The sequence below is a fragment of the Papaver somniferum genome, chromosome 8 (assembly GCF_003573695.1).
Source record: "Papaver somniferum cultivar HN1 chromosome 8, ASM357369v1, whole genome shotgun sequence".
NCBI lineage: Eukaryota > Viridiplantae > Streptophyta > Magnoliopsida > Ranunculales > Papaveraceae > Papaver > Papaver somniferum.
This window is the reverse complement of record NC_039365.1, coordinates 111,971,268-111,983,391: the sequence shown is the minus strand read 5'-3', so window position 1 is coordinate 111,983,391 and position 12,124 is coordinate 111,971,268. Positions and strand designations below refer to the sequence as shown.

The following is a 12,124-nucleotide window of genomic DNA, read 5'->3' as shown; positions in this document are numbered from 1 at the left end:
GATTAGATGGAAACATCTAAAGAGTCTATTCACAAAAGCACAGAGCTCAGGTGTTAGAATTAAAAAAAAAACATGGTCGTTTCGCCATAACTCGTTGTATCCTAATCCCTTCTGTTTTTATTTCTTAAGTGATTTGGTGGAGCACACGACTCAAGTTGTTACCATTGCTAGGTGAATTAGGGTGATTGAGATACCAAAAAAAAAAAAAAAAAAAAAAAAAAAAAAGAGATCAGACCATCAGACCAACCGGAACAAATTCAATAAAGTCGACCACTAGTGCCCTTGTATATGCCAGTTGTGTCGACCTAAAGTTAGGTTTATCGACCACTGGTCCCCTTGTATATGCCAGTTGTGTTTATATTAGTCATACCGGTATCTCAGTCCATTAGGATAGGATCATCTTGGCAGAGGCCTTCAGACAGATATGGGAAACACCGTTCACTTTAACCATCTATTTTTCTCTTTATCCATCTTCTTAATCTTTCCATATGATTGGTTGACTCCGGTTATGATGTCTAGAAACTATCTGAGTAGATCTTTGTCACTTATATATGAATTATAGTATGCTGAGTGCAAACTCGTGTACAACAATTGGAAATTCGCATCAGGGTACTTCCTCCTATAGTCAATGTTTGTATGCCAACCAAGGAGATTCTTTAGTGCCTTCCAAGGTTCTGCGTAGATAGCTAGGGTCTGGAGTAATGGTTTTGTGGGTACACCTCTGGTAAACCCTCCGGAGACAACACTCCGCCGCTAGGGCTACCTAGCGGTTTAATGGCTTGTTGCACGTGCTAAGTGTAGTCATTTTATTTTCTAGATTTGATTTGCTCGAGGACTAGAAAATAATGAGTTTGGGGGTATTTGATAGACACATTTTTGTGTCTAATTTGTCCTCAATGTTCTGTATTGTTGGTACTCGATTTTGTACTTATTATGGTGTTTTTATGTTTGTGTAGGTGTTTTTGGAGAAACACACTTGTGTGGAAAAAGTTGCTCAAAAAGTGCTATTTGGACCCCTGAAGGACATTTGCTATACAGACCCCAGATTTGGATAAGGGGCACCCAAGGTTATGCGTAGCCCAAATTCATCCTCAGCACCCAAATTTGTCTTCGGCACCCATCGCGCTAAAGGCACCATAGGAAGTTATAAGGGCACCCATATCTTCCTCGTTTAAACATTTGATTTGGCGGGAAAATTATACTCCACCTACGTATTCTGCTGGATTGGTTTTGGAAGAGACTTAGGCGGATTTCTCTCATGGTTTGGATAGAGACAAACCTGTTTCACCTAAACACGGAAGGTATGCAAGCCGGATTCGATAAAATAGGAAGGTTACGTGGAACAAACGGAAGTGAATATTTCCGGCAGGTGATGCTTTATATGGAAGTTGTGTGAGTTTAACTCTGTTTGGCTCATGTCTGCACGAGTTTGACTTTCCTGGATCGTGTAAGCAACGCATTTGGAGTATATCACCACCAGAAGACGCACAGGAAGAGAAAAGGGGAATAATATCTCCGGAAAATGGCAGGATATTATTCTCGGGTAAAGAGGAGAATTATTTGCATTTATTCGAGATAATTTGGAGGAGCCGTGGGTATATAAACAAGTCTTGGGAGTCACAGACGGGAAGGAGAGTTTTGGGAGCAGTTTAGAGCTTCAACAGAGCCGAAAATCAAGTTGCAGGAAAATTGTTTTCTGCTGGTGCACTGAAGAACACGAAGAAATTTAGACGCACATAGACAGTCGTTTATCAACAGTGACAACGACACACAGGCGAGGGTCGAGAATCAGCGACAGTACTCTGTTCTATCGTTCTTTGCAGTTTGTAACACTTATAACTGTTGCAAACCCGGTTTTTAATATTTTCTCTCCATTTTATCTTTGTAAACAATTTTTGAAGCAATGAACAAATATTTTGAGCGTGTTTACACAATGATGAGATAAACCCATCCTCTGGGACGAAGGAGGAAGCTATTTCACCAATAAAAAGTGGTAATCTCTAATTTATGCAATTATTATATGATTATTTGCCTAGATAAATAAATTGATAAAATGGTTTTTGTTAAAAAATTGTCATTTCAATTGATGGAGCATGCTAGCCTAAGGTTTTGATGTCCCATACTTTCGATCTACAATTGTTATTTCTAAAAAATCAACTATTGCAATATTAAGAATCAATTTGAATGCATGATTTGCATGATTATAATTAGAGAATATAAATCACTTTGATATTGGTAAATAGTGGATTCCATAGCCCCAGTCTTCTCCATATTTTTCATATCACTTTTATTTAAGTTTGTTATATTTTTAGTCTTAAAAATTAAATCTAAAATCTATTGCTTTCACAAGTCTCAACGAACCTATTAATACAACAACAACTTAAAATCACATCACTTGATTTTATATATAGTTCAAGATTTATCAAGTACTACCTTGAACTTGAGATTTCTTTATTGTAATATTCATCGTAATACTAAAGTCATACGATATTATCTCGGAAGATAAAATGGTAGATAATATGAGTAAATATGATAGTCAGTCTTCATATACCCTTGTTGATGAAGTTCTCATAGATGTTGTTCTTATGTCTTCAATCTTCAAGTGGATTGTAAATTCTGATAGTCGACTAACATGCTTTATTCCTAGTCTGAGACTGGCCTTAGTAAGCTACAAATCAAGATATGGTTTTGATCAACCAAACTTAACAACAAACTTGACATACCAAAACTTGTGAATTTGACCAAGTGATGATCTAATATTTTTTGGTTTATTTTATTTTGTAATAAAATTTGGATTGTCACAATTCAGATACTTGGAACCGAAGAAAATTCCGATTTTGTAAAACCAATGGTTTTGAACCGATCCGAGGCGGTTTGTTTGTACACCAAAAAAGATTCCAAACCAATGGGGCACAGTTTCAGGAACATAAAAATTGTTTTCATTGGTTTTAGTCCTGGTTTAGTGCACTATACCAAACCATACCATGTGCGGCCCTACTACCACTTTTGAAATACTTAAAAGTAGTTGATGACTTCCGCACGTTTTGCTTGTCGATAGTTGTTTTCTCCTTTTTTTTGTAGTCCAAAGTTTGCTCCACACTTATTTGTAACCGACTTTTTTTAGAAACTTTTGTGAGGATTTTCTTTAATAAAGTAATCGTTAAACTTATCTTTGAGTTGAAGTCGTCTAAATTTTGTTACAAACAAAAGTTAACATAAGATCCCGAGTAACCAAAAGAGAAATAACTCCCTGGAAAAAAAAGCTTATTTGACAGATTTACACATAAAGTTAGGGTCAGCATCATGGGACTCATGGTTTTGATCAAAGGTTGAGGCAAAAAAAAAAAGTTTCTAACGAAATTCAACTTTAGCGCCACAACCGTAAAAATAATTGAAGTACAATGGAAAAATCTGTAAAGTGTGCATTGTAAATAGAAAACCAAATGCTCTTGCCTCATATTGACAAAAATATATATATAACTAGTGCGCCATTGATAACGATGTTGACGAATGCGATAAATTTTCGTACCAATGAATATGTGATGATTCATTAGGGCTAATAGCGCGTTGTTCACACACTCACATATAGTGTTAGAGAAATGTTACTTCTTGACTGGATATTATTTTTAAAAATTAACTTTTAACTTCTAAAAGTTAAAAAGTCAGAAATTAATCTGAACATACAATTAGTCTGAACATATAATTCCAGAATGATTTGTAGATGGAGAAAAAATTGGCTTTCTATTTTCTTTTCAGGATACCCAAACACACGCTATTAAGGTTGTAACACAATGTGAACCACTCAAATTGGTGCCAGAAATAGTCGCTAAGAGCAACTGCAGTGGACGACTAAACCCAAATTTGATGTCGAGTGGGCTGGCGTAGTGGGACGGACCATCGATCAAAATTTGATCAAAGAGTAAAACTCGGACCAAATTTGGTCGGCGATTAAGACCAAATCCAAATATAGTCGGGCGTTTATATAATGTCCGCCTACCCGACGGGCGTTGGTATAATGTTCGCCTGTAGCCGCGCGTTCGTAAAGTTAACGCCTGATGCAGGGCGTTGGTATAATGTCCGCCTGGATGGGGCGTTGGTATAATGTCCGCCTGGATGGGGCGTTGGTATAATGTCCGCCTGGATGGGGTGTTGGCATAATGTCCGCCTGGATGGGGCGTACGTAAAGTTAACGCCGGACACCCAGTCGTTGATATAGTCATGATCCCACTTTCACAAAGTTTTGAAAACTTTGCTTGGGGCGTTGTCTTTATCAACGCCCCATTTTTTTTTTTTTTTGAACCCGGGCGAACGTATAATCTCCGTCCCACACACCATGCGTTGCTATAGTTCACGCCCCATACAGGCGTTATCTTTATCAACGCCCCATACCAGGCGTTATCTTTATCAACGCCCCATGCCAGGCGTAATCTTTATCTACGCTGGACGATGAAGCGGACTTTATATCAACGTGCGACCAAATTTACTCGTCACCCGCTACGCCACAGGACGGACTAAACCCAAATTTGATCTTTTTTTTAGTTTTTGGTCTTTAGTTATTCTCGCACCACTGTGGACGCTCTAAGAATACTCACAGTATCAAAATAAAAAACAAAACTACCTTTGTACCCACATTTCTAATTCATTGTACCACATGTGTCCAGTATTGGATAAGATGATAATCCATGAACATAGTCCCAATAATTATGTTTGATTTAAGAAAAGTAATTAGTTACCGTAATTTAAGACTCGATTCCCGTTCACATCTATTTGATGACGGCTGAACCGTTTAGTCGGTACCTTTGGCAACTTCCAGTTTAGCAGCAGATAGGAAAACTAACAAGGCCAATTTAGTCATTACAAGTTATATTAAGATTTAATCGTCCGGCCGCACGTTTATTTCGGAGAAACTTCCACATGCTCACAGCCAAGCAGATTCTTCGTTTTTTCAATTCTTGACTTAAAAAAATATCGTCATCCCTAAGAGCTACGAAAAAGACTAACTTGTCCTTATCAGAGTGGAAAAAAAAAACTGCGTTTCCTTTAAATAGGACTCTTTGTTTGATATTTTCTTTCAAACTCCCGATTTTCTTCTTCGTTGAAACGAACAAGTATTTCTGTACTTATCTCAACCTAATTTGTTGTTCTTCACTCTGGACATCCTGAGTTTCCTGTGATATAGTTCTGACTATGGGTACTGAACATAGACATAATGATGATCAGAATTATGGTCATACTCAGAACAAGTCTCTCACTGAGGTATGCTCTCTCTTTCTCTATTCTCCCTCACTCCGTCTCTCTGTTTGATTTCTTAGTTTTTGTTTATCCTGTGATTTTGATTGCTAATTGATTAGTAAGTTTATAAACATAGGAGTAATTTTCTTCCAATTTGTATGTTCCCCATGTTTATAACAAACTAACTAGTTCTGTTTTTTACATGAGAACCCAAATATTCAATTAAACAGTTCTGTAAATTTGTAAGTAGAGAAACTTAAACTTTTTACAGAATGATGGGAAAACAAAGTTCAGCTTTTTTTGAATGATTTGGTGAACCCTGAATGTAGAGAGAGAGAGATTTTTGATTTGTCTTATGTTACCACTTGGACTAGTTTTTCCAATGTCCCACACAGGAACAACTTTTGAAACAGTGTGGGTAGTTGTGGATTTCAAATCCGTATAATTTTCATGTATATACAGAGTTTAAAAATACTTGCAGTGTAATGTAACTCGGCCACTAGTCTAGATGCAGGGTATTATCCATATTTTCTTTACAACTTTTAATCTCCCTTCCTGTGCAAAGACTAAGGAAAACATGTGTCATAGTACCACACAAACTCTTTATGAAAAGTTTTTAATAAATTATGAGTTTAAACTCCTTAAAAACTGCCCTCTCATATTTAGGGTTTGGTCATGAAGTTTCATGCGAGATACATCATTTGCTATCAAACATGATCGCCCTTTGTAATGTTTTCGGGGAGTTTTCTCCACATTAGTCCCAGGCACCACTGATAAAAATTCTTCGTTTTTCCTTTAAAAGTACGTGAGAATGTCTGATTGGTTACACGTAAAATACATATTGAATAATATAACGCAACGTTCACGTCACCATTTAGTTTTTAGTCAACGATTTTCGTTTTTACTATCATGATCTAATAGTCAATTGTTTTCATCGCTTCCGTGTCGATTATACGAAGATCTCGATGTTCTGCCAAAGCTGTCACATATAATATTTTATTTTTCAAATAGAAAAGACAAACTAAATATCTTCAAATTTTTTTGTTTAATTTTTCGTGCATCCTATATTATTAAGTTACAGCCGGATAACTAATCATCTTGATACCATGTGCTGTATAAATCCTTTGACTTTTCTCTGCCCTTTTCGGTCTTTCAATAAATATTCAGCCATAAAAACCGAATCTTTTTCTTTTTCAATTGGGTCCACTTTGATCCTCGAAACCTCGGACTTTTCCACAGTTTGAGGCACCATTTTTGACGGGCTGATGGTAATTTCCGGTTTCCATTGGAGGATAAAGATTAGGTCCGTTAATTGCTTAAAAGTTAGGTGATAGCTTATCCCAACTTGTGATATTAATGTGATCTCCAGACTCAGATTCTAGGTGATAACTTATCGTGATAGAATCATCGTATAACCGTGATTTTAGTAAATATCCTATTTTAGGTGATAGCTTATCATAAACCGTGAATATCTTGATTACGGTATATATCGCATAATGGTGACGTGCATGCTGTTTCAAAGCCCCCTTAAATAAGCGAGTAATTAGCCCTTCTGAATTTGGGTTGAGTTTGAAACAGAATCTTGGTTATTTCGTAGTTTTGAACCTTGAGTCAGGTAGGATATAAGATTCAGATTAAGGAATACGGTCAAAGATTCTTATCAAACTAATTTTTGTTCCAAATCTGCCGGTAACGGTATTTAAGGTAACACCGGCAAAATTACTAGATTAACGGAAATTTAGTTAATTTCCAAATATTTACAGTTGTATAAACTATAAAATGGAAAAATGATAACGAATATTAGTTAGACTGAGTAAAACCCGATATATTTGGGCATACTAATTAAAATTAAAATAAACAACTTTCCAAAATTTTATTTGCGTTTTTGTATAAATGAGATTCTTTTGATCCAAAAATCTCAAATACAATTACAAAAGTTTTGTTTTTGTGCTCTGGTGGAAGGGAAGAAAAAGAGAAGAAAGTTTGTAGAAAATGACAATGGGTTTTGAACTTACACAGGATGAGAAGAAACAAAAGCAAATAGATGATTGGTTGCCGATTACTTCATCAAGAAATGCAAAGTGGTGGTATTCTGCTTTTCACAATGTCACTGCTATGGTTGGAGCTGGTGTTCTCAGTTTGCCATTTGCTATGGCTGAACTTGGATGGTACGTCCTATCATTATTATTCAATCTTTTCCTTTTTCTTTTTGTGCTTTTGACTCAATAATGTTGATAGTTTAGATCATTTGTAAACATTCACGGTGCACAAAAATTTAGTAAATTCTGTTTTTTGTGATATTTAGGGGACCAGGTGTTACTATAATGGTTGTATCTTGGCTCATAACTTTGTACACGCTATGGCAAATGGTGGAAATGCATGAAGTCGGAGATGGAAGGCGTTTAGATCGATACCATGAACTCGGACAATATGCATTCGGTGACAAACTAGGATTGTGGATTGTTGTACCTCAACAACTGCTTGTTGAAGTTGGTGTTGATATTGTTTACATGGTCACGGGAGGGAGATCACTGAAGAAGGTCCATGATTTGGTCTGCGATGAAAGTTGCAAAGACATTAAACTCACCTACTTCATTATGATCTTTGCATCTTGTCACTTCTTCCTTGCTCAGCTTCCAAACTTCAACTCTATCTCAATTGTGTCGTTGGCTGCCGCTGTTATGTCCCTAAGGTATAATCATTGGCTATATCATTTTATAACTAGGTCTAGCTTGTTAAAACTTATGTTCCGAACTCATACAATCTGTGAATTTTTCTACAGTTACTCGACCATTGCTTGGGTCGCTTCGGTTAAGAAAGGGGTTCAACCTGATGCTGAGTACACCTACAGAGCTTCAACACAAACTGGGAAATTCTTTAACTTCTTGAGTGCTTTGGGTGATGTTGCATTCGCTTATGCCGGGCATAATGTAGTGTTGGAAATTCAAGCTACTATCCCTTCAACACCTGAGAAACCCTCAAAAGGACCTATGTGGAAGGGTGTTGTTGTTGCATACATAGTTGTTGCCATATGTTACTTCCCTGTGGCTTTCATCGGTTACTACGTTTTCGGAAACAAAATCTCAGACAATATTCTTGAATCACTTGAGAAGCCTGTTTGGTTGATTGTTATCGCCAACATGTTTGTTGTTGTTCATGTTATTGGTAGTTATCAGGTACTGTGTTCACAACCTCGGATCAGCTTTTTTCTTGACTTTGTTTTTACTTGATCATATCATTAATCGGACTACTTGTAGATCTATGCAATGCCAGTGTTCGATATGATGGAGACCTTCTTGGTGAAGAAATTGCACTTCGCTCCTGGATTGCCTCTACGGTTAATTGCACGTACTTGTTATGTCGGTGAGTAAAATTTTCAAATATCTTTGAGTCCTTTTTTTCTTTTTACGGCAAAAGCTAATCTCAAACCTTTCTTCTTTAATTTTTCGAGTGCAGCATTTACAATGTTCGTCGCTATATGTTTCCCATTCTTTGGTGGACTTCTTGGATTTTTCGGAGGATTTGCTTTTGCCCCAACCACATACTTCGTAAGAGCCATGATTTTCTTCCTTTCCATTGACAGCTTTTGTTGGAACTTAACCGCACTTGACTGACTCTTTTGCTTTCAACCTAAATTTGCAGCTTCCTTGTATAATGTGGCTAGCAATCAAAAAGCCAAGAAAGTTCGGTTTATCGTGGTTTACTAACTGGGTAAGTGTAGTAAAAATATCAATACCAATAAATAATACTGTATATGCTTTGTTATAAAGAGCGCCAAACTTATATATATTCTGGTTTGATTTTGGTTTTCACAGGTTTGCATCGTATTAGGAGTATTGTTGATGATTCTAGCACCCATCGGTGGATTGAGGTCGATCATCATTTCAGCCAGCAAATACAAGTTCTTTTCTTGAACAACATCTCTAGGAGGTTATATTATATATAGTTGCAGCGTGTGCTTGTTAGAGGTCAATAAGAACACAAACGAGTGACTTACTCGATGATGACGAAGAAGAAATTGATGGTTATACATGCTTATGACCTTGTTGATAGCTGGATTAGATTGGTGGTGGTGGTGGTACAGAAGAATGAATGTGTTTAGTTTTACATTTACTTTATTATACCCTCCTCTTGTACTGAAGTTAAGAGGAGTAAAGAAAAAGAGTCTGGATTTTATTTTGGTTTCTCATTAGAAGAACGTTTGATAATGTGGGAAAATTGAAACCAAGTTGTTTGAATTTCAATATTATTGATACGTTTTTCCAAATTTGTTTCAGAGATTCCATTTATATACACCTCCTATGTTGGTTCATAGTTACAGTATCTTAAAAGACTAGCATATCATGTTTATGGGTCTCATTTGCTTAAAAAGAACATAGAATCTCAAGTTTATATTAGCATCTAGACTTCAACAAAGCTTTAGCAACCTAACTAGACTTCAAATTTATCAAGATACTATTTCTGCACTAACCCATCAGAATCCATACTTAACTCAGCAGTAAAAATTGCCCTCTTATGCTTGTGAAAGATTGTATTACTGCATCACTGATAATCAATTCAGGGATTTAAAATATATAAAATTAGTCAAAAACATCAAGTACAATAGACCATAAAAAGCTACAACGATCAATAAAGCCATTTTATTAGAACTTATAGAATACTACAACAACCATCTTAGCCACAGCAGACTAAAATGAACCAAAAACTTAAAAAACAGACCATCAATATTTAGCAGCAAAAAACTACGCCCCCGCAAATATACAGACTCCAATTAAAACTGTAACAGAAAGTTTCCTGAGATTCAATTCCATGCAATAATGCATCATTTAGAACAAACTCTAGAACAAGCTTGAAGTTCAAACACAATGCATTTATTTTTGCTCAATCACATTTTATCAATAATCACTTGAAGAATTACACAAGAGGCAATAGCTATCTTCGACAACCTGAAGAAAGCCAGCAGAAAAACAAAAACTGAAAATGGTCTTCTTCAACGAACTGAAGATGTCCAAACCAAAACTGAAGGAATCTTCAATAAACTGAAACACAACAATTCACATTCTTGCATCTCTTCATTACTTGGAGTTCTTTTTAAGATTGACTCTCTATATCTGTAACAAATTATGCATAAACTTCAAAGACTCACAGAAGAAACACAATGCAGCGGAAGGAAAATCCAACTCGGATTCCCAATAATTACCTGGCTGAAGTAGCAGAGAATCTAGTTTTAAAAGACTTGTAGAGGGAGCAAGTACGAAAACTGCGATCTCTGTGGACCATATGGTGGTGTTTCAGTAGCAATAGTGCTGAATAATAACAAGCAAAATGTATGATCTTGAACTTGCCTGAAGTTTAGTGATCAAAAGAACTAAGGTAGACCACAACACATTACATTCTCAGCAACCATTACCTTGCCAGGTCCGAATGTATTTAGGCATGCAAAACTAACACTAGCCCTAACCACTGATCCTTTCTATGGTTATAGCACACGGATATGGGCCTTAGCTACATGTAGTTTACACACAAATTTACTCATATGATGTTCCTACAATTCTTTCTAATCTCTTTCATGTAGTATTCTCTGATTCCCTTAATTCTACAACACGTTATCAGCACAAACTTATTTAGGGGATTGAATTAATCTATCATAGTTAGAGTTTTAATTTATTTGGATGGTTTTTCGTGCTGATAACGTGTTATAAAATTAAAAAAACATCGAACACTACACAAAAGGTATTAGAGAGCTTCATATCCACTACTTGTGTGTAACAAATAGCACTGACAATATAAGTAAAGGCTAAAACCTCACAGAAGATGTTAATAGCACTTGGGATTCAGTGATGCATAAATGAATCTATTCAGTACAGTGTACAAAGTAATAGCGAGAAGATAATTAAGGAAATGCTGAAATAGACACTGTTAGTAAGCACACTGCGTCAGCTGCATCTTGTTAACAATAACAAGATAAGCACTATCACAGAGTCAGAAGACCGAGTAACAAGGAAGAATTCTAAGGCTAGGTTTACGCTAAGTTAAATCAGAGTCTTGAGTTTGTTAGAGTCTTTGTTTTGATAGAGTCGTTAACAAACAATGTAACTGCATTGCAGTATCTTTCTAGTATAAATAAAACTCTAAAATCTGCACATTATGTGTGGAAGTATTTCACCCAAATATCATCTTCTAGCTTGGTATCAGGCTCAAGATCCAAAACCGGCTTCCGCGCCTATTCTAAAAACCTATACAACCACAAATCCAAACAATGGCAGAGGTTACAACTACTCTACGCCAGGTTCAAATCCATCACCTTGTTACCTTGAAACATACTGGTACTAATCATGTATTGTGGAAGGCTCAGTTCAAGCCTATACTGAAAGGCTATGACCTAACAGGTTTTATTGATGGATCAAAAGAAAAACCACCAAGAAATCTACCAGAAAGTGAGGATGTTAATCCTGCGTTCACAGCATATGAGCACCAAGATTCTTTGATCGTTGGTTGGCTGAATTCTACCTTGACTCCTGAGGTTCTCAGTGTAATTGCAGAACTTGATACTGCACAAGAGATATGGGACACCTTGGAGTCTGAGTTTGCTCCAAAAATATTTGCTCACAAGATGAATTTAAAGAGACAACTCCATAATCTGCACAAAGGTAATAAGACTCTTAAGGTGTATTTAAATGATGTTAAGCGTTTGTTTGATCAGCTTGCAGCCACAGGATACACCGTACCGGCACATGAGAAAAAGCAATACATTTGCAATGGATTAAATCATACATATGATCATATTGTTACTACTTTAAGTACTGCTGAAACAATGGACATATCAACCTTCATCACTCATCTTCTGACTTTTGAGATGAGGTTAGAACATCAGTTGTCTCAGATGCAAGAG

General features: G+C 36.3%; 1 protein-coding gene across 1 annotated transcript; it reads left to right on the top strand.

The window, feature by feature from the left end:
- Positions 1 to 5,087: 5,087 nt before the first annotated feature.
- On the top strand, positions 5,088 to 9,512 carry LOC113302627 (lysine histidine transporter-like 2). The gene is made up of 8 exons (XM_026551572.1): positions 5,088 to 5,256; positions 7,252 to 7,400; positions 7,538 to 7,924; positions 8,015 to 8,408; positions 8,490 to 8,595; positions 8,689 to 8,780; positions 8,875 to 8,943; positions 9,048 to 9,512. The coding sequence occupies exons 1-8, from the start codon at positions 5,188 to 5,190 to the stop codon at positions 9,144 to 9,146; spliced, it is 1,365 nt and encodes a 454-aa protein (XP_026407357.1). The 5' UTR covers positions 5,088 to 5,187; the 3' UTR covers positions 9,147 to 9,512.
- The last annotated feature ends 2,612 nt before the right edge of the window (positions 9,513 to 12,124 follow it).

Bases quoted from the DNA above. Each gene is read 5' to 3' on its own strand.
- LOC113302627 (XM_026551572.1), top strand. From the start codon at position 5,188: ATGGGTACTGAACATAGACATAATGATGATCAGAATTATGGTCATACT. The intron at 8,781-8,874 runs GTAAGAGCCATG...CTAAATTTGCAG, and splicing joins TTGCCCCAACCACATACTTC to CTTCCTTGTATAATGTGGCT. The intron at 8,944-9,047 runs GTAAGTGTAGTA...TGGTTTTCACAG, and splicing joins TATCGTGGTTTACTAACTGG to GTTTGCATCGTATTAGGAGT.